This window comes from Cricetulus griseus, unplaced genomic scaffold (assembly GCF_003668045.3).
Source record: "Cricetulus griseus strain 17A/GY unplaced genomic scaffold, alternate assembly CriGri-PICRH-1.0 unplaced_scaffold_8, whole genome shotgun sequence".
Lineage (NCBI taxonomy): Eukaryota > Metazoa > Chordata > Mammalia > Rodentia > Cricetidae > Cricetulus > Cricetulus griseus.
Window position 1 is genome coordinate 163258 of NW_023277421.1, and position 24281 is coordinate 187538.

General features: G+C 40.8%; 1 protein-coding gene across 1 annotated transcript in view; it reads right to left on the reverse strand.

The window, feature by feature from the left end:
- Positions 1 to 10633, reverse strand: part of LOC107980398 (STAM-binding protein-like) — a 71776-nt gene extending 61143 nt beyond the window's left edge. The window contains exon 1 of the mRNA XM_035453925.1: positions 10404 to 10633. Coding sequence (XP_035309816.1) covers positions 10404 to 10633 — 230 coding nt within the window. The remainder of the gene's footprint in view (positions 1 to 10403) is intronic.
- Between the last annotated feature and the right edge of the window lie 13648 nt (positions 10634 to 24281).

Consider the following 24281-nt stretch of genomic DNA (forward strand, 5'->3'; position numbering starts at 1 on the left):
CTAGGTCACTCTGTAAGTAAGGCTTCTCCCTAATAAATAACCTTATATTTTTACCTGAATCTATATTGGTAATTCCCACATTATAAATATACAATCATCTGACAAATAATTCTGTTTCATATCTCTAACTATATATATTTCTACTCTCAAGGTTAACTCACTCCTCTTTATCATCTGGCTAATACTCCTGGTCATTACCATCTATAACCAACCCAATTTTAATGAAAACATACATTCATCAACAATATTTTGGAATCTGGGCATCGTTCTCTCCAAACTACTTCCTGCTGATTGGGGGCACTGAAATACCATGGGGATACTAAGAAAACCCAGAAATCTTGGCTTTAGTGGTCTGTGACTGCATCTTCCCAGGTAGCTTCAACCTGGTCATTGCTTCAGGGGGTCTTGTTTCATCAAACCATGTTAGTCTGAAAGTAATCCACAGCTTTTCATTTTCTGTGGAAGCAAAAACAGAAATTCTTTTCCCAAGTAACTGTCCCTATATTTAATTTAGAATCAAAGCATTTTTAAAATGTTTAAGTTGGATTAATTCAGCAGCATTTATAATCACATATCTGTTAGCATCTTTTGCTCTTTCCTTAGCAATTGAACAAAGACAGAACAATAGCATACAGTATCCAGACTCTCTGTGTATTTTTCTTTTCATTTTGTCTTTAAAACTTTACTTTTCATTTTCTTTTAAAACTCTGTGTATTTTTTACTTTTATTTTCTTTTTAAAATGGTATTTTTTATTTTCTATTATGTTTGCTTTCCATAACAATTCCACTCACTGCAGTTTTTTTTTTTTTTTTGAGACAGTGCTTCTCTATTTCCAATCCAACTCTTTCAGGAGTTGAGGCACCAATCCATCCTCATAAACCTTCCTTCCTGGAGCCAGCCTTTCAAGGGTGATCTCTGAGGTTCCCCTTTCTTTCCTGATCTCGGTGGAAGTTCCACTTGTGGTTTCCCTGCCATGACAAAGACTATGTGCAAGTATTGGGTGAAAGCCTGGGGATGTATTTAAAAGATGAGCCATCCATCTACTTGTGCTATTTGTTTTTACATCTTAATTCATCTGCTCTTTTTTCAAGGAGAGAGCAACCTTATATACACTTACAGAACAGTGGAAAAACTGCAAGTGCAAGAGATATTAGGGGAGCTCATGGATGAGCTCATGGGGAGATCCTGGGAGAGCTCATGAGGAACTTCTGGGGGAACTCGTGGGAGCTGGTGGGGGAGCTCATGGAAAATCTCTTGAGCTCCTGGGGAGCTGGTAGAAGAAGTGCTCATGGGAGAGAGAGAGAGAGAGAGAGAGAGAGAGAGAGAGAGAATTACTTCTTTGTCTTCATCTATACAACTATATTATTCTGTTAAAATGTCATAAAATAGATAAAACACTCTGGGGTGAATGGGAGTATTTCTCTTTATCCTCATCTATAAAACTATGCCTTTCCTCTTATTGATAATAACCACACAAGCTTCTCATAATTGATTATTTAACATACATAACTAAAGTTGTTATGTTCACTTATTCTGTCTTTTTGTGGCAAATCATTATGGTTTTGTGGTAATTTTTAATCCAACTAGATTAGAGTTCTGGGGTTAGCTATGGAGCCCTGTTTGGGTGTTTTGCTTTCAATTACTGGTGATATCTGACTTTTAATGTTAATCTTGGGTTTTATTTACATTAGTATTTGCAATTTGCAAAAATATATCCACACAGCCATTCTGCTTTTCTCCCTTGGTTTATCAGTCAATAAAGTATTTTGGATATTCAGCACTTTCTAATACATTACTAATATGTACTGTTTTTTTTTTTTGCTTCTTAATCCCTTGTCCCACGCTTGACCATGACTTTGTCAGTATGCATCATGACAGAAAGGCCCTGACACATTTCTTTTTCTTCTTTTATAATGTCATGGATAGTGGGTTTGTGCTTATAACTCTCAGCCACCTCAACATGCAATTTTTCTTCTATATTAAGTCAAGCACTTCAACTTTTCACAAAAGGAAGCCCATAAATGGCTTCTCTTTGGCTATTTGGCCACTCACAGCATTTCTCTTGCACTGAGAACAAAGGTCACCTGAACAAAAAATAATGCAATGTCCTGACAATCTAACGACCCTGATGATGTTGAGGTAACCCTAGAGTTATACCTCATGAGGCAAGGAGACATGATAACTCAACTGCAAGGGACTGATTGGGCCAGTGTGAGGTGCTATCATACAGATTAGAATGTCCAGCAAACTTAATGTATGAATTGTTTATTTATGGCATGCTGAATTTAGCATTTCTCAATGGTAGTTAACTAGTGGTAACTAAGGTCACAGAAAACAAAGGAAATTATTGTGCAGGGGGATTATTTTATCCATGGGCTCTCACGTTAAATTCACATCTTTGAAATTAACACAAAGATGAACATAGAGGCATCAACTGTCAAAGAGAGAATTAAGAAAGTTGAAGGCAAGCATGTAAAAAACCTAAAAGCCTTCCCTACTTAATGATCCAATAGTCGCTACCACTTTTGTCTTCAGATCCCATGTCCTCTCTCCACAGACAAAATTTTAAGCAAGGAGAGTAAACAATCTCATTTTTAAAGCATTTTCTGAACTTTCCCACTCTTGGTAGTGCCTCAAGTAAACATGAATCTCCAAGTCTGTCTTCCCAATTAACCTGTGGAACAGAACTCTGTGTGTGCTCTCTCATTCACCTGTGTTTGTGCATGCCTATGGGCATTCATTCGGTTTTGATGCACACATGCCACAGCACACGAGTAGAGGTTAGAAGACACCTTTTAAGAGGGTTGTCTCCTCTATGGTGAGTTCCTGCCAGGTGTTTTTGCAGTAAGCTCTTTTACCCAATGAGCCATTTCTTGGGCCCCAAAACTGCTACTAGTAGGAAAATGTTTCTCTCCTTGACTTGTAAACCATATTATTAGATGTAGCTTTCAAAAATAAGTGTGTTTTTTATTTCCCTTGTTTTGTTATATGGTCATGATGCCCTCCCTCTGCCTCCAGATTGCTGGGATCATAGACAGGAGCTGCCACTTCTGGCCTGCTATCATGTTTTTAAACCAGTAATTTTATTTATGCTTCCATTGTTCATTTTTTTGGTGGGGGGTGTCGCAAGACAGGATTTCTTTGTAGCCTGAAACTCTCTCCCTCTCTGTAGACCATCTTGGCCTGGAACACACATCAATCTGACTACCTCTTCCTCCTGAGTGCTGGGATTAAAAAATGTGTTCTCTAGAACAGCCTGGGATACACAGTAAAAAACGGAAAAAAGAAAATTGAATATGGCTGTTCTGATATACAAACATTCATTCTTTTTGTGTTTTCCAAGTCAGAATTTTGCTGTAGCTTTGGAACCTGTCCTAGAAATCTCTCTCTAGACCAGGCTGGCCTCAAACTCACAAAAATCTGCCTGTCTCTGCCTTCTGAGTGCTGGAATTTAAGGTAAGCACCACTACCATCACCTGGTTACAAATATTCTTTTTATACCAGAGAGAAACGCAATATTCACTAAGGCTTCTGTATCCATGTTGCAAGAGTAAAAGCATTTGAATTACTATGCATCTAGGTAAGATATATGTAGGAACACACACAAAGAATTGAAAATATAAATCTCTCCAGGTAATTAGTAGTCATATTAATATTGGAAGTTCAGTAGAAAAAAATCTAGCTATCTCCTGGGCTCTTCCAGGATCCTATCTGTGTAACTTAAAGAAATTGGAGTTGTTCTGAGTGAGCAAGAAGTTGACGTCATTCTTCCAGTTCTCCCAGCAGCTCAACAAAGTCAGTGATGTACCACTTGCATTGTTCTTTACTTGTTGCCTGATCACATTTCCCCTAAATCCAATGGAAGCATCCTAAGAAGGAAATGGGGAGGGGATTAATGCCTTTTAGAATGGCACACCCAGAGACATATATAAGTAAATATAAACTACTACATTTAAGTGAAAGATACCTACACACTTAATGTGTATATATGTGTGTGTGTGTGTGTGTGTGTGTGTGTGTGTGTGTGTGTGTGTATGTATGTATACATTTGTCCAGTCTCACTCTTAATGCCCCCAACTTGCTGATAAGATGTAAGCTCTTGTCTATTGCTCCTGCACCTTGCCTGCCTGCCTGCTACCATGCTCTCCAACATGATGATGACGGTCTAACTCTCTGACACTGTAAGCAAGCCCCAATCAAATGCTTTCTTTTATAAGTTGCTTTAGTCATGGTGTTTCTTCACAGCAATAGAACATTAACTAAGACATCTATTCATACATGCTCCTAGGCTGAATATCTCTTAGTTGCTTTGTGTCCTTACATTGATATTTAGCTGTTCTTGTTTAGCCTCGGTTATTAACTTCATATGGTTTTCAGCCAGACATAGAAAACAAAATTACCACCTGAAAATAAAACCATAATACAACACCCTTTAATACACACATGCAGGAATTTCAAAAAACTGACTCCTGGACAGTGTTCCACCACACACATGAATGAATTTCAGAAAACTCACTCCAGGTTAGTGTCCAGGCACTAATTTCCCAAAAGTGACTACCAGGCAATATCCCTCATACTCATATGATGGAATTTCAGAAATGTCAATCCCAGGCAGTGTCCCAGCACTTTCATGTTCAAATTTCAGAAAACTCACTCCCATGCAAAATCCCTGCACTACTTGCACTAATTTCAGAAAACTCACTCCTGTAAGTGTCCAGGCATTCACATGCATGACTTTCCGAAAACTCACTCTCACCGGTGTCTCTTCCCTCACATGCACGAATTTCAGAATACTCACTCCTGGTCAGTATTCCTGAACAGACATGCACGAATTTCAGAAAATTGAAACTCCAACAGCCTGGAGCACTCCAATGCATCAAATTCACAAAACTCCCCTGGGCAGTGTCCCTGAACTCACATTCAGGAATTTTAGAAAACACACTCCCAGGCAATGTGGCAGCAGTCATGTGCATGAATTTCAGAAAACTCACTCCTTGGCAGTGTCCCTCCACTCACATTCAGTAATTTCAGAAAACTCACTCCTGAAGAGTGTCCCGGAAGTCACATGAACAAATGCTTGAAAATTCACTCCAGTCAGTGTCCCAGCACTCATGTGCACTAATTTAATAAAACTCACTTCAAGGCTGAGTCCTGGCACACACATGCACGAATGGAGGAATCTCACTCCAGCACACTTTCCCTGTACTCACTTGAATGGATTTTAGAAAACTCACTCCTGGGCTGTGTCCCTATACTCACTTGCAGGAATTTCAGAAAACTCAATCCTGGAGAGTGTCCCAGCACTCACATGCACTAGTTTAATAAAACTCACTTCAAGGCAGATTCCTTGTACTCACATACACGAAATTCAGAAATTTCACTCCCAGGAAGGAACCCCACTCTCACATGACCGAATTTCAAAAAACTCACTTCTGGTCAGCATTCCCATACTCACGTGCATGAGTTTCAGAGAACTCACTCCAGGGCAGTGTCCCAGCACTCACATGCCCAAATTTCAGTATACTCACTTTAAGTCAGTGTCCTGGCACTAACAGGCCCCAATATCAGATTATTCACTCCTGGAGAGTGTCCAGGCACTCAAATACATGAATTTCAGAAAATTCACTCCTGGGCAGTGTCCCTGCACTCACGTGCAGGAATTTCAGAAAACCTACTCCCTGGCATTGTCCCAGCACTCACGTGAACTCACTTCAGGGCATATTCCTGGCACTCACATGCACAAATTTCAGGAAACTCACTCCTGGGCAATGTCCCAGCAAACACATGTTCGAATTTCAGAAAACTCACTCCCGGGCAGTGTCCCTGCAATGACATGCCGGAATTTCAGATATCTTACTCCAGGGCAGTATCCAGGCACTCACATGACCAAATTTCATAAAAGTCACTCCCAGGCAGTGTCCCTGCACTCATATGCCTGAATTTAAGAAAATCAACTTCAGGGCAGATCCCTGGCACACATTGTGCAAAAATTTCAGAAAACTCACTCCTAGTTAGTTTCCCTAAACTCACTTGCACTAATTTGATAAAAACTCACTCCCAGGCAGTGTCTGGGCAATCACATCCATGAATTTCAGAAAACTCACTCTGGAGAAGTATCCTGGAACTCACGTGTATGAAGTTCAGAAAACTCACTCAGGGACAGTGTGCTGGCACTCACATTCAGAAATTTCAGAAAACTCATTCCTAGATAGTGTCTTGCACTCACTTGCATGAATTTCAGAAAAGTCACTCCTGGGTAGTATACCAGAACTCTCATGCCCAAATTTCACAAAACTCACTCCCTGCCACTGTCACATCACCAAGTACAGAAATTTCAGAATAGTCACTCCCATGCTGTGTCTCAGCAATCACAGGCACAAAGCTTTGAAAACTCACTCCTGGGCATGGTGGAGAACTCACATGCATGAATTTCAGAAAGTCACCCCCAGGGAATGTCCCCCAAATCACATGCAGGAATTTTAGAAAAGTCTTTCCAGGGCAGTGTCCTGGCACACACATGCACGAAATTCAGAAAACGCACTTCCTGGCAGTTCACTAATTTAAGAAAACTCATTCTGGACAAACTCCCATGAACAAATTTCAGGAAAGTCATCCTGGGGCAGTATCCTGTCACCCACATGCCTGAATGTCAGAATACTCACTCCTGGGGAGTGTCCTGAAAGTCAGATGCCAGAATTTCAGAATACTCACTCCAGGGTAGAGTTGGGACACTCACATGCATGAATAACATAAAACTCACTCTCAGGCAGTATCCCTGCACTCACATGACCTAATTTCAAAAACCCCAATTAAGAGCAGATTTCTGGCACAAATTTTGGAAAACTAACAATTTGGCAGTGTTCTGGAACTCATATGACTGAATTTCAGTCTACTGACTCTCATTAGTGCTCCTCATTCACATGCACGAATTTCAGCAAACTCAATCCAGGGCAGAGTCTGGGCACTCACATGCACGAATAACAGAAAATTCACTCATGGACAGTGTCCCGCACTCATGTGCAGGAATTTCACAAACTCACTTGGTCAAGTTTCAGAAAACTCACTCCCATGCACTTACACTCAAATTCAGGAATTCCAGAAAGCACACACAGGGCCAGAGTCCCTGCACTCAATTGCACTAAGTTCATAAAACTCACTCCCAGGGTGAGTGATAAATCTTAATAAAGTTGGGGAAGACAAAGAGGCTAGACGTAACATAAGCCTTATATATCAGAGGCACATGGCTGTTGCTGCAGTCTCCATCCACTCTGGCAAACCTGAAGCCTCCTCCAAACACTGTTTAGCTAGGACATCAAGAGGGGTCCTAACCATACCTCCACCACCAGGAGGGTCTCCTCAATTCTGCTTTTCATCAGATGGCCCTCATCTACATTGTCATCCTGGATGAGCTTTGAGACATCTGCTCCAAATCTGACAATAAGTGATGCTGGGGGAGGATCATGAATTGCTTGCTTGGATGTCTGTCCTCCTCAGGCATGCCTACATCATGTATTTGTCTCTACTGGTCTCTTGCAATTTCTCTCTTTGCTTGGGGGTGATTCGCTACATCTAATACAGCACAAATGGATAGAGGGACAAAAGTCAGGAGCAGGGGCTGTGGAGATGTCTCTTCCATTTGAGTATTTTTTTTTTCTCTCAAAGGACCAGCAAAGCAGCTAAAAGACTTCAGCTTCAGCTTCAGCTTCAGGTAGATTCTAATTCCCTTTTCTGGTTGCTTGTGGAATTACATGCATGTAGAATATAGCCCTTCAGCAGGCAGAACACACATACTTAAAAGTAACAGTAATAAATCATTAAAAAATATTGCAATGATGCATAGTTAAGACCAATAGCACCAAAAACAATGTCACCAATATCTCAGAATTCACTCTGTCTGCTGTGGCTATTACAGATGTTATATTAAAAGGAAACCAGACAGATATCTTTGGTTTACCTAATTTCTTTTGTAAAACATTTTCATTTATTCTCTGTTGGTTCACATCATGCTCCCAATCCGACTCCTCCTCCTAACCATTCCCTCACATCTGCACTCTGCTCTTCTACCATCCCCAAATGAAAAATAATTAAAAATAAACACTCAAACCCAAAATTAAAATAATTAAAAATCTAGGTGATTGGGCTGTAGTTTGGCCCAGAAATTGCAGAGTACATACTTTAGTCCATACATCTTTTCTTGTAAGTGTTCCAGGCCTCAGGCTTCTCTACACTACAGATAATAGACCTTCACTTATACTCTTCTTGGGTTTCCCATGCATGGAGATCCTGCAGTTTTTGATCTGAAGGTATGAGTCCTTCACATGCTCCAGAAGTTCCAAGATAAAGAGGATGGAATAACTAATACCCTTATTCAGAGCCTGGGTTGTACCTATTTGGTTTTCCACCATCTTTCCTCACCTGGCCTCCCAGGCCAGCTCTTCAGCATGGCACCAGCTAGTTCACCCAATACAGCAGGAAAAGGAAAGAGGCCAATTCTCCTGCTCTCGTGCCCTACCATCTGACTCACATACATTAAGACCACAAAGGGCCAGCTCTACTATCTTACCCAGGTAAGGTGGAGGGCCTACTCTCCCAGTGCTGCAGTTGGTGAAAGGCTGTTCCTGCTCTTCCATTCTCATGACCCAGATGCCTACTCTCCCACTAGCTTCAGGTGGTCTGAGCTCAGTTGGGGCAGGTATCTTTCCCCCACCCTTGACAACAAAAGGCAGAAGTGGGCTCTTGGCAGTAGCCTAGTCACCTGGAGGACACCAGGGACCCTGGTAACAGCACAAGACACTCAGATCTATATGGCCCTGAGAGAAGCACAGCCCTAGTACACTCACATGGCCCTAGGTGTCAGTCCATCCATTACCTGCTTCTGTGTGCCTCCTGGTGTCAACTAGGACTATGGACATGAGTACATACCTTGGGAATGTTTGTAACATGTATGCAGTCATGAGTCTAGTCTGCAGCATAGGCCTAGATGTCAACCGGGCTCTGGTTGGATATGTGGGTCACTCAGATTAACATGAACCCAGCAGCAGTATGGCCCCAAGTGGTGGCCCATATTCCAGGCTACTGCACTGTCTTTGATGACAGCAGGAGCTTGGGACATCAACACAGACTCTGGCTGCCCCAGGGCCATAGACCCAGACATAGCCGGGACAATGGTCCCAGCCCAGATGTCACTATGGTCCTGGGTGATAGCACAGGCCTCTGAGATGCACATGGCCAAAGGGGCATACCCATTTGACATCAAATTGGTCACAGCTAGTGGCATAGAATGCAGGTGGCTGCAATGCCCTAAGTGGTTGCAGGAGACAAGGATATCAACAGAGAATCCCACAGCTGTGTCAAATACATGGACCAAGACATGGCCCTTGGCAGCACCCCAGTGAGGGACATCATCTTGACCCCTAATGGCAAGCATGCCAAGGAGTTCCTTCATATTCCCTTAGTAATGTTTTCATTTCCTGAGAGGCTTTAGAGCAATATTATTATGTTTCTTACTAGCTTAGTCCCAGATGATTATTTGATGAAATGTGTATTCAGAATACAATATTTTAGGGATATGTAAATATATGACAACAAGTATATAGTTTGGATACAACTCCATCTGTATAGGAGTAGATAACACCATTCACATCCAAAGCACCATCCTCCTGTGTATCCATAGCTGGCAGAGAACTATGTAGCCAGATCTAAGTACAAAAGTGTTCTGGTGTTAGAGGAGGTCTGGGCTACTGGAGTGAGATACCATACCTGACCAAAGAAATTGGTTCTAAGATAGAAGAGTTGTAAATCTCTTTTTTATTAAGAAAATACTGTCATTTTATTCAATAAGGGCTTAAATGGAACAGTCAAAATAATAAGTGAGAAGCCTGAACAAAATACCAATGTAACAAGAAAAAAGAAAGAAGAAATAAACAACAAAATTTCAAACAATAACAAATAAAAAAATAAAGCCAACAACGCCCAACAAAAAATTAAGCTAAGACATACTCTCTTGATGCAGATTTAGCAACACAGACTACAGCCTACAGCTGGCCTTGGAAACATGGTAGAAAGACAGTCACCAGATGTAAAAAGCTTTTGAAAGCCAGTATATAGACTCCTCTAAATAGCTCCCTGCATAGCAGCCCTCCTAACACAATGACATGTAGGTGTGTGATATGTGACTGAACCTTCTCTCAGTGGACTGAATCTTCTATCAGAGCAGGAGGGTTTGCCTGCCATTCATCCAAGTTTTTGAAGAGGATAACTCTGAAAAGACTTGTTAATGTTCACAGAAATGAACAGTTGGATGGTGTGTAGGTGGAGTCTGGACAGTTGAGTGGATGGTTACATGAGTGTCTCTGTTTAAAGTTGGACAGGTGGGCAGCCTGCCACCACTGCATCAGCCTACATGATGATGCTCAGCACAGGGGCCACAATCTTCTCATGGACCTCCTTAAAGAGCTTCTTCAACTCCTCAAAGGACTCTTGCAGGCCAATCTGCCCCTCTAACAGCTTTCTGTCCTCAAATCTCAAACATACATTTTTTTCCAGTGGAGTCAAATCTTGTAGTACCAAGCTGTTGAGGAAAATGAACAACCATCCAAAAAGGATGAGCCCAATCCAGCCTCCATTTGCCATCCCTATTTCCAAGTATCACCATCCCCAAAACTCACAGTCCCTCAGACAACACAAAACTGAAGGTCACAGTAGCCAAGGCAGCATCACACAGAGGCAGGACATATCCAGAGAATAACCAAATTCTAGAAAGACTGATCTACTTCTGGAAACCATGGCACTAAAAGTGTGACACTGAGAACAGGATGCAGCCCTCAGCTGAGAAAACATAAGCAGATTGAGGGCAAACACTCACTGAAGCAGGGCAGAAGTCCCAACCAGAATAAATTCAGTCTATGTGCTGAGTGCCTTGGAAACCAGATTTGTGAAGCCCCTCCCAGTGCCCCAGAGACCCTTGGCTGCCTGACATCCCCTTCAAGATGCAAACCATCTTTCCATCTAAGGGATCCTGAGGATGGCAGGACAGCATTGGGAGAGGAATAGTGTCTTAACAGCAAAATGGAGTACAGGAGGCACAAGTCCAAGGTCCACAGGCAGGATGCTTGCTAAGAGGCAAATAGGCTAGAACCAGAGCCCTCACTTTTGGCAGAACACACAGATGGCAGAATCAGTCCCTCCCAAGCTGTATCAGGCACTTATATGTAGGATTCATTCTCCTCAATCATCTGCTTTCCCTCCTTCAAGGCCTCGCTGGTCTACATGGGCAATTTCTGCAGGTCCAACTTCACATGCTTATGCTCCTTTTTCAGCATCTCAAGTGAATTCAGCCTGTGGTGAAGAAAAGGCACTCTGGGAAATCCCACCCCAGGCAGACTGACTAGGTACCTGAGGACCCAGGGAACCTGACTCTGCTGAGGTCACTGGCTATTCTGCCCCCAGGCAGTGCAGAGTGCAGAGAGTGCAGAGGTGAGATGCTTTGGCCCCTGACTTGGGCCCAACTTTTGCCTGCCCAATCTAAAAACTCCTGCCCAGGGGTGGGCAGGCAGGTCTACTCAATCCCTGAGGATCAAGAAACGCAGAGTCTTCTGACATCTCTGCACCAGTCCTGCTCTCGCCCACTTGGAGAGCGAGTGCCTCAGACCTGCCTGCACCCACCTTGAGACCCATCAGAGTATCAGAGCCAATTGCACCCATCTGAGAAGAACACCAGACACAAACACACCAGGAAAGGAAGAGACACTACCTGTACCCACTGAAGAAGAGATAGGAAGATGACAATATAAGAACACATCCAACAACAGGAAAACCAATATGACACCATTAGAGTCTAGGGATCCTACACCAGCAAGAAATGAATAATCCAACACAGAAGAAGCAGAAGAGAGCAATCCTAAAAACAACTTCATGAATATGATAGAGACCCTAAAAGAGGAAGTCAGAAAATCCCTCAGAGAAATGGAAGAAAAGACAAAAGAAAAGATGCAAGAAACCAAGGAAAGCCAAGGAAATATAATTAAACACCTGAAGGAAACAGTTCAGGACTTGAAAACTAAATTAGAGACAATAAAGAAAACACAAACTGAGTGAATGCAGGAAGTGGAAGGGTTGAGTAAACAATTATGACCCACATATGCAAGCATAAACAACAGAATACAAGAGATGGAGGACAGAATCTCAGACGCTGAAGATAAACTATAGGAAATAAATTCATCACACAAAACATTCTTAAGTCCAACAAATCCTTAACACAAAATATCCTGGAAATATCAGGCACCATGAAAAGACCAAACCTAAGGATAATAGGTATAGAAGAAGGTGAAGAAACACAACTCAAAGGTACAGAAAACATATTCAACAAAATCATAGAAGAAAACTTTCCCAACCTAATGAAAGACATGCCAATGAAAGTATAAGAAGCCTACAGATGCCAAATAGAGTGGACCACAAAAGAAAGTGCCCTTGTCACATAATAATTAAAACACCAAATGTGCAGAATAAAGAAAGAATATTAAGAGCAGCAAAGGAAAAAGGCCAAGTAAAATATAAAGGCAAACATCAGAATTACACCAGACTTCTCCATAGAAACTCTGGAAGCCAGAAGGACCTGGATAGATATTCTACCAACTATGAGAGAACACAGATGCCAGTCCAGACTACTATACCCAGCAATGCTTTCAATCATTATAAATGGAGAAAACAAGATATTTCATGGCAAAACCAGATTTAAATAATATGTAACTATTAATCTAGCCCTACAGAAAGTACTGGAAGAAAAACTGCAACCTAACGAAAATAACTACACTCACAAAAACATAGGCAATAGACAATCCCACTCTACAAAACTCCCAAAGAAAAAGCAGGGTAAATCAACATACAAAGCCACTCATTACCAACAACAAATAAAAAAAAAAACAAGAATAGGCACTCAATGGTCCTTAATTTCCCTCAATATTACTGGTCTTAATTCACCTATAAAAAAACACAGGCTAACAGACTGTATACAAAGAAGAAATCATCCTTATGCTGCATGCAAGAAACAGACCTCAACATCAAAGACAGAGATTACCTCAGAGTAAAGAGTTTGGATAAGAACTTCCAATCAGCTTTCCGCCAACCTGATCCATAATGATGTGAGTGACATTCTGCTCTTACACAACTCCCGTCAAAAGCCCCATTCACCCCCATCTCTCTGGGCCTGCACCTGTTTGGGGTAAATATTCCCAGGCGGGGAGGAGCTCCCTGAATCTGGAAACACCCCACTCTTCCTCCCCATCCCAGCAACCTAACCCCTAAAGAGGCCTAACTCTTTCAGAGTGAGGAGACTACCAGGAGAGGCAAGATCATCTAAAGCTGCAGACATTGAAACCCGTACCCATGCACACCACTGGGTCACAAGAGGAGATAAAGAGACCCCATCTGCAACCACTGGAAGAAGATATGGGAAGAAGACAGAATAAAAACTCACTCAGCAACAGAAAGACCAATATGACACCACCAGAATCTAGGGACTCTACATCAGGAAGATCTGAAAAAACCAAAACAGAGCTTGAATAACAGATGGACCTCAAAAATTATCTCAGCAAGATGATAGAGACCTTTAAAGAGGAAACAAGAAAATCCCTCAAAGAAATAGAAAAAAAAGCAAAAAATTACACGAAATGGAGGAAAAGACAAGCCAAAAAAAATCATCAAATAAACAAATCTCTTAAAGAATCTAAAGAAGCCCAAGAAAAACCCAAATAGGTGAAGGAAGCTCTTGAAACAGTTCAAAGCATGAAAGCTGAAATAGACAAAATAAAGAAAACACAGAATGAGGCAATGCTGGAAATGGAAAGCATGGATAAACAATCAGGAAATAAAGATGTGAGTATAACTAATGGAATTCAAGACATGGAAGAGGGAATCTCAGCTAATGAAGACTCGCTAGAGGATATACACTCATCAACCAAAGAAAACCTCAAGTCCAACAAATCCCTAACACAAAATATCCAGGAAGTATGGGAAACCGTGAAAAGACCAAACCTAAGAAAAATAGGAAGAGAAGAAGGTGAAGAAACAATGCTCAAAGGTACAGAAAACATATTCAACGAAATCATAGAAGAAAACTTCCCCCACCTACAGAAGGATCTGCCTGTGAAAGCACAATAAGCTTACAGGATACCAAACAGACTGAACCACAAAAGAAGTCCACCCGACACATAATAATCAAAACACCAAATCTGCAGAATAAAGAGAAAATATTAAGAGCAGCAAAGGAAAAAGGCCAAGTAACATATAAAGGCAAACCAATCAGAATCACACCTGACTTCTCAATGGAAACTCTGAAAGCCAGAAGGTCGTGGATAGATACCCTACAAGCATTAAGGGAGCATGGAGGTCAACCAAGACTACTGTACCCAGCAAAACTTTCAACCACTATACATGGAGAAAACAAGATATTCCACGACAAAAACAGATTTAAACAATACATATCCACATATCCAGCACAACAGAAGGTTGTGGAAGGAAAACTCCAACCCAACAAACATAACTACACCCACAAAAAAACTGGCAATAGATAATCTATTTTAGCAAACATAAAAGAGACAGGAGGGCAAAATACAAATGCAATGACACCACCAACAATAAATCCAAAACAAAGAAGAACAAATGAACAAAGGACATTAATATCCCTAAATGTCAATGGTCTTAACTTACCCATAAAAAGATACAGGCTAACAGAATGGATACAGAATCCATCCTTCTGCTGTTTACAAGAAGCACACCTCAACTACAAAGACAGGCGATACCTCAGAGTAAAAGGATGGGAAAAGATTTTCCAATCATATGGGCTCAAGAAACAAGCTGGTGTAGCAATCCTAATATCCAACAAATTAGATTTGAACGTAAAATCAATCAAAAGAGATGAAGAAGGGCATTTCATACTCGTCACAGGAAAAGTCCATCAAGATGAAGTCTCAGTCCTGAACATCTATGCCCCATTACGAAAGCTCTCACATTTGTAAACGTAACATTACTAAAGCCCAAACCACACATAAAACCACACACACTTATAGTACGAGACTTCAACACCCCCCTTATACCACTAGACAGGACAGTCAGACAAACTTAACAAAGAAGCAAAGGATCTGACAGAATTTATGACCCAACTGGGTTTAACAGATATCTACAGAACATTCCATCCAAACACAAAAGAATATACTTTCCTCTCAGCACCACATGGAACCTACTCAAAAATGAACCACATAGTTGGCAGCAAAGCAAACCTCCACAGTTACAAAAGAATTGAAATAACCCTCTGTATCTTATCAGATCACCATGCTTTGAAGCTAGAATTCAACAGCAATACAAATTGCAGAAAGCCGACATATTCGTGGAAAATGAATAACACCCAATAGCACTATTCCTGGGTTAAGGCAGAAGTAAAAAAAGAAATTAAAGACTTCCTAAAATTTAATGAGAATGTAGACACAACATACCCAAACTTATTGGATGCAGGGAAAGCAGTGCTAAGAGGAAATTTCTTAGCACTAAGTGCCCGCATGAAGAAACTGGAGAAAAGTCACATTAGAGAATTGACAGAACAACTGAAAGCTTTAGAGCTAAAAGAAGCAAACTAACCAAGGAGGACTAGATGCCAGGAAATAATCAAGCTCAAGCTGAAATCAATAAACTAGAAACTAGGAAAACATTATAAAGAATCAATGAAACAAAGAGTTGGTTCTTTGAGAAGATAAACAAGGTAGACAAATTTCTATCCAAAATTACCAAAAGGCAGAGAGAGCAAGCTAATTAACAAAATCAGAAACAAAAAGGGGGCATAACAATGGACACTGAGGAAATCCAGAGAATATTCAGGTCATACTTTGAAAACCTGTACTCCACAAATTGGAAAATCTAAAGGAAATGGACAGTTTTCTGGACAGATATCACTTACCAAAATTAAACCGAGATCAGATAAACAGTTTTGATCGACCTATAACCCATAATGAAATAGAAGCAGTCATCAAAAGCCTCCCAACCAAAAAAGGCCCTGGCCCTGGGCATGATGGTTTCATTGCAGAATTCTACAGAAATTCAAACAAGAGCTAATTCCAGTATGCTTCAAACTGTTCCGCAAAATAGAAGCAGATGGGATATTGCCAAACTCTTTCTACAAGGCAACAATCACTTTGATACCCTAGTCACACAAAGATATGACTAAGAAAGAGAACAACAGACCGATATCCCTCATGAAAACTGATGCTAAAATACTCAATAAAATATTGGTGAATTGAATCCAAGAACATATTAGAAAAATCATCCACCATGATCAAGTAGGCTTCATCCCAGGGATGCAAGGATGGTTCAACATAAGAAAATCCATCAATGTAATCCAACATATAAACAAACTGAAAAAGAAAAATCACATGGTCATCTCACTAGATGCTGAAAAAGCCTTTGACAAAATCCAACATCCCTTCATGATAAAGATCTTGGAGAGAACAGGAATAACAGGAACATATCTAAACATGATAAACACAATATACACCAAACCAATAGCCAAAATAAAACTAAATGGAGAGAAACTCAGAGCATTCCCTCTAAAATCAGGAACAAGACAAGGCTGTCCACTCACTCCATATCACTTCAATATTGTACTTGAAGGTCTAGCTACAGCAATAAGACAAGAAATTGGGATCAAAGGGATACACGTTGGAAAGGAAGAAGTCAAACTGTCACTATTTGCAGATGACATGATAGTCTACATTAGTGACCCGAAAAACTCTACCAGGGAACTCCTACAGCTGATAAACACCTTCATCCAGGTAGCAGGATACAAAATTAACTAAAAAAACTCAGTAGCCCTACTATTTACAGATGATAAATCCAATGAGAAAGAAATCAGGGAAACATCACCTTTCACAATATCCACAAGCAAAATAAAATACCTTGGGGTAACACTAACCAAAAAAGTGAAAAACCTGTACAATAAGAACTTTGAGACTTTAAAGAAATAAATTAAAGAAGATACCAGAAAATGGAAAGATCTCCCATGCTCTTGGATAGGTAGAATTAACATAGTAAAAATGGCAATCCTGCCAAAAGCAATCTACAGATTCAATGCAATCCCTGTCAAAATCCCAACACAGTTCTTCACAATCATTGACAGAAAAATACTCAACTTTATATGGACAAATAAAAAACCCAGGATAGCCAAAACAACTTTTTACAATAAAGGATCATCTGGAGGCATCACCATTCCTGACTTCAAGCTCTACTATAGAGCCATAGTTCTGAAAACAGCTTGGTATTGGCACAAAAATTGACAGATAGACCAATGGAATTGAATTGAAAACCCTGATATTAACCCACGCACCTACGAACACCTTATTTTTGACAAAAGTGCTAAATCTATACAATGGAAAAAAGATAGATCTTCAACAAATGGTGCTGGCTCAATTGGATTTGGACATGCAGAAAATTGCAGATAGATCCATACCTGTCACCATGCACAAAACTTAAGTGTAAATGGATCAAAGATCTCACCATAAATCCAGCAACACTGACTCTTCTAGAAGGGAAAGTGGGAATTACCCTTGAATAAATTGGCACATTAGACCACTTCCTGAACATTACGCCAGTAGCAGACATTGAGGTCTGCAATTAATAAATGGGACCTCCTGAAACCGAGAAGATTCTGCAAAGCAAAGGACACAGTCAGTAAGATAAAACGACCACCCACACATTGGGAAAAGATCTTCACTGATCCCAAATGTGACACAGGACTGATTTCCAAAATATATAAGGAGCTCAACAAGCTAGCCATGAAAACACCAAACAATGAAATTAAAAAGTGGGGTGCAGAATTAAATAGAGAATTCTCAACAGATGAATCTGAAATGGCTGAAAGACATTTTGGAAGGTGCTCAAAATCCTTGGCCATCAGAGAAATGCAACTCAAAACAACTCTGAGAATCCACCTCACACCTGTCAGAATGGCTAAAATCAAAAATACCAATGACAATCTATGCTGGAGAGGATGTGGAGAAAAAGGAACACTCCTCCATTGCTGGTGGAAGCACAAACTTGTAAGACCACTCTGGAAATCAGTAGGCAGTTGCTCAAAAAAATTGGAATCAGTCTACCTCAAGATCCAGCCATTCCTCTATTGGGTATATATCCAAATAGGGCATGTTCATACAACAAGGACATAGGTTCAACCATGTTCATAGCAGCATTGTTTGTAATAGCCAGAACCTGGAAGCAACCTAGATGTCCCTCAACTGACTAATGGATAGAGAAAATATGGTACATTTACACAATGGAGTACTACTCAGCAGAAAAAAAGCAATGGAATCTTGTAATTTGGAGGCAAATGAATGGAGCTAGAAGAAACCATCCTGAGTGAGCTAACCCAGTCACAAAAAGACAAACATGGTGTGTACTCACTCATATATGAATTTTAGGCATAGAGCAAAGAATTAGCAGCCTACAATCCTGTTCATCAAAGAAACTAGGAAACATGAAAGACACTAAAGGATAAATGAATGGACCCCAGGAATGGAAAGTGGCATGAACTCCTGAGTTAATTGGGATCATGAGGGTAGAGGAGAGGGAGCCGCCACAATAAGAGCAAGAGAAGAGGAGTAGAGGAGAGGAAATGGAAGGGTAGAAATATTGAGTTGGTGGAAGAATAGAGGAGAGAGAGCAGGATGAGCAATACCATATTAGAGGGAGCCATTATAGCTCCACAAAGAGATCCGGAACTAGGGACATCTCCAGAGACTTACAACAATGACACGATCTGACAATCCAGGCAGTGGTGGAGAGGATAACCTAAAAGCCCTTCCCCTAAAATGAGATTGATGACTACTCTTTATGCTATCCTAGAGCCCTCATCTAGTGGCTGATGGAAGCACAGACAGACATCCACTGATATACACGGAGCAGAAATCTGGAATTTATTTGAAGAGAGGTAGGAATGAATATCGAAGTGGTCTGTACCGTTGGCCTAAACAAGGGAGAGCACATCATCCCCAGATGTTGTCTGGGAGGCCAGTACATGACTGATCCAGACCCCTGAACATGGATGTCAATAAAGAGGCCTCTGCACTCCAGGGAGACGCTGCTAGTGGATTAGTATTTTTCCCTGTTGTAGAAAGGGACTTTGAGAGCCCATCCCTCATGAAGGGATACACTGTGGCCCTGGACACATGGGGAAGGGCCCAGGCACAGCATAGGATGATTTGGTGGACTTTGCAGAGCCCCCGTTGAGGGCCCTATCCTGCCTGGGAAGTGTTGGGTGGATGGGGTGGGGGGTAGGTTGTGGGTAGGGCAGGAGGGTTGGCGGTGAAGAGAGGGAGGAGTAGAATGGACTTACATGTGAAACAAGCTTGTTCCCTAACTTGAACTAATAAAAAAAATTAAAAATGATCTTCCAACCAAATGGACCCAAGAAACGAGTTGGGGTGGCTTTCTTAGTATCTAACAAATTAGACTTAAAACTAAAATCAATCAAAAGAGATGAAAAGGGCATTTCATACTCATCACAGGAAAAATCCATCAAGAAGAAGTCTCACTTCTAAACAACTATGCCCCAAATACAAAGGCACCAACATTCATAAAAGAAACATTATTAAAACTCAAATCACAAACAAAACCTCACACAGTTATAGTGGGAGACTTCAACACCCCACTCTCACCACTGGACAGGATCACCAGACAGAAACTTAAACAAAGGATCTGACAGAAGCTATGACCCAATTGGGATTAACAGACATTGGGAAAGTTCTATAGAACTTCCCATCCAAACACAAAAGAATATACCTTCTTTTCAGCATCACATGGAACCTTCTAAAAAGGCCTGTGTCTTATCATACCACCATGCCTTAAAGTTAGAAATCAAAAACAACACAAATTGCAGAAAACCTACAAACTTATGGAAATTGAACAACAGGCATTTGCACCATTACTAGGTCAAGGAAGAAATTAAAGACTTTCTAGAATTCAATGAAAATGAAGACACACCATACCCAAACTTGTGGGACACTTTGAAAGCAGTACTACGAGGAACGTTCATAGCTCTAAGTGCTTACATGAAGAAACTAGAGAATAGCCATGCCAGAGAGTTGACATCACAGCTTAAAGCTCTGGAATAAATGGAAGCAAATTCACCCCTTAGAAGAAGTAGATGCCAGGAAATAGTCAAATTGAGGGTAGAAATCAATAAGGTTGAAACAAGGAAAACAATTGAAAGAATCAATGTAACAAAGAGTTGGTTCTTTGAGAAAATCAACAAGATAGACAAACCTTTATCCAAACTTACCAAAAGGCTGAGAGAGAAGATGCAAATTAACAAAATCAGAAATGAAAACGGGGACATAACACCGGACACTGAGGAAATCCAGAGAATCTTTAGGTCATACTTTGAAAATCTGTACTCCACAATATTTGAAAATTTAAAGGAAATTGACGATTTTCTGGACAAAATTGAATCAAGAAAACATAAAAGATAAGCAAGTTAAAGAGACCTAAAACCTCCAAGGAAATAGAAGCAGTTATCAAAAGTCTCCCTACCAAAAAATGCCCAGGGCCAGATGGCTTCAGTGCAAAATTATACCAGAAATTCAATGAAGAGCTAATACCAATACTCCTCAAATTGTTCCACACAATAGAAGCAGATGGGATACTGCCAAACTCTTTTTACAATGCTACAATCACCTTGATACCTAAGTCAATCAAAGACACAACTAAGAAAGAGAACTAGAGACCAATATCCCTCCAGAACATAGATGCAAAAATTCTCAATAAAATACTGGCCAATCTTATCCAAGAACACATCAGAGAAATCACCCACTATGATCAAGTAGGCTTCATCCTAGGGATGCAAGGATGATTCAACATATGAAAATCCATCAATGCAATCCACCATATAAATAGACTGAGAGGAAAAAAAAAACACATGATCATCTCACTAGTTGTCAAAAAATCCTTTGATAAAATCCAACACCCCTTCATGATGAAGGTCCTGGAGAAATCAGGGATAACAGGAACATACCTCAACATAATAAAAGCAGTATACAGCAAGCCAAAGCAACATCAAATTAAATGGACTGAAATTCAATGCAATTTCTCTAAAACCAGGGACAAGACAAGGCTGTCCACTTTCTCCATTCCACTTTCGTATTGACCTTGAAGTTCTAGCTAGAGCAATAAGACAACAAAAGGAGACTAAGGGAGTACAAATTGGAAAGGAAGAAGTCATACTCTCGCTACTTGCAGATGATGATAGCAGTGACCTGAAAAATTCTACCAGGGAACTCCTACAGCTGATAAGCACCTTCAGCAAAGTAGCGGAATACAAGATTAACTAAAAAAAATCTGTAGTCCTACTATATACCGATGACACATTGGTGGAGAAAAAACATCAGAGAAACATCACCCTTTACAATTGCCACATACAACATAAAATCCCTGGAGATAACACTAACCAAAAAAGTTGAAGACCTGTAGAGTAAGAATTTTGAGTCTCTAAAGAAAGAAATTAAAGAAGATACCAGAAAACAGAAAAATCTCCCATGCTCTTGGATAAGTAGGATCAACATAGTAAAAATAGCAATCTTGCAAAAAGAAATCTACAGATTCAAAAAGACCCAGGATAGCCAAAACAACCCTATACAATAAAGGAACTTCCAGAAAAATCACCATCCCTGACTTCAAGCTCTATTACAGAGCTATAGTCCTGAAATCAGCTTGGTATCGGCACAAAAATAGACAGGTAGACCTATGGAATAGAGTTGAAAACCCTGATATTAACCCACACACCTATGAACACCTGATTTTTGACAAACAATCCAAATTTATATGATGGAACTAAGAGAATATTTTCAACAAGTGGTGCTGGCATAACTGGTTGCGGACATGTAGACGATTGCTCATAGACCCAAGCCTATCTCCATGCACAAAACTTAAGTCAAAATGGATCAAAGACCTCAACATAAATCTACCACACTGAAGATAAAGTGGGAAATACCCTTGAATTAATTGGTACAGGAGACAGCTTCCTGAACATTACACCAGTAGAACAGACACTAAGATAAACAATTGATAGATGGGACCTCCTGTAACTAAGAAGCCTCTGTAAGGCAACGGATACAGTCAGCAAGACACAATGGCAGCCCACAGACTGGGAAAAGATATTCACAAAACCCACATATGAGAGAGGGTTGATCTCAAAATTATACAACGAACTCAATAAGCTAGTCTCGAAAACACCAAACAATCCAATTAAAAAGTGGAGTACAGTCCTAAACAGACAATTCTCAATAGATGAATCTAAAATGACAGAAAGACATATAAGAAAGCTTTCAACATCCTTAGCCATCAGGGAAATGCAAATCAAAACAACTCTGAGATACCATCTTATTCTTGTTAGAATGGCCAAAATCTAAAACACCAATGACAGTTTATGCTGGAGAGGATGTGGACAACAGGGAACACTTCTCCACTGCAGGTGGGAGTGCCAACTTGTACAACCACTTTGGAAGTCAGTAGGGCAACTCCTCAAGAAAATGGGAATCAGTCTACCAAAAGATCCAGCAATTCCACTCTTAGGCATATACCCCAAAGAAGCACATTCATACAACAAAGCTATCTGTTCAACAATGCTCATAGCAGCACTATTTGTAATAGCCAGAACCTGGAAGCAGCCTAGATGCCCCTCCACAGAAGAATGGATAGAGAATATATGGTACATTTACACAATGGAGTACTACTCAGCGGAAAAATCAATAGAATCTTGAAAATTGCAGTAAAATGGATGGAGCTAGAAGAAACCATTCTGAGCAAGGTTACCCATTCACAAAAAATGAACTTGGTATGTACTCACTCATATGTGGATTTTACCAGCCTACAATCCACACTCCCAGAGAAGGTAGTAAACAAGGAGGACCCTAAGAGAGACAAACATGATCTCCTGGAGAAGGAGAAAGGGTCAAGTTCCCCTGAGCACATTGGGAGCACGGGAATAGGGGTAGGGAGCTAGGAGAATGAGAAGGGGAGAAGAGAAGGCATGCAGAGGACACGAGGGAGCAAAAAGTTTGAGCCAGGGGAAGAATAGAAAATAACAAGAATAGAGATACCATAATAGAGGGAGGCATTTTAGGTTTACAGAGAAATCAGCCATTAGGGTAATGTCTGGAGATCTACAAAGATGACACCAGCTAACAATCTAAGCAACAGTGGAGAGGATACCTTAATTGCCCTCCTCTAATAATGAGATTGATCACTGACTTATATGCCACCCGATAGCTCTCATCCAGCAGCTGGTGGAAGTAGAAGCAGACAGCCACAACTAATCACTGAACTGAACTGGAATCCAGATGCAGACGAGTGAAGAGCAAAACGGTCCATACCAGTCTGGTGAAAGCTACATAAACAGCTGACCCCAACATCAGGGAAATCTTGCTCCCCTGACTGATAGCTGGGATACCAGCATGGGACTGATCCAGACCCCAGGAACATGGGCTTCAGTGAGCAAACCTCAGAAATCTGTAGTAGTTCAGTACTCATCCCTATCATAGGTGTGGACTTTGGGAGTCCATTCCACATAGAGGAATACTCCCTGAGCAAGACACACGGGGGTGGGCATAGGCCCTATCCCAAAGGATACCATAGACATTGATGACACCCTATGGAAGGCCTCACCATCCAGGGGGTGCAGAAAGGAAATGTGATAGGTAGGCTTTTAGTTGGGGGCAGTGGTAGGGAAGGACTGGAGGGAGAAGGGAACTGGGATTGTCATGTAAAATCATCTTGTTTCTAAATCAAATAAAAAATATGGAATAAAAATAATTTTAAAAAAGAACCCCATGAACACAGACACAAGGATCATATGAAATCAGGCATGTCCTGGAAAACCTGAGCCCAGAAGATGACACAGCATGGCACCTATTAAAGTTACTATCCAGTCCCCAGGCCAGAAGATGCAGGGGTCATAGGAGTTTCCCAGGGATGGATGAGCACCCTCATTGGGATTGGTGTTACAGATTAGCTCTCTAGGAAATTCCCAGGAGTCTGTGACCAACATCTGGCCCAACCAAAGCGTATGATGTCATTCCTCCTGTCTGCAGAACAGGAAATCTCATTTCTGGTTGCCAATTGCTATACAATGGACAAGAGCACAAAATTAGTATTCCCAGGGAGGAGTCCCAACATCAGAATGGCTTTATAAAACCCACAGGGTATTCCAGTGTTCCACTGTGGTGAGCATAGTGTCCAAGAGATGTGC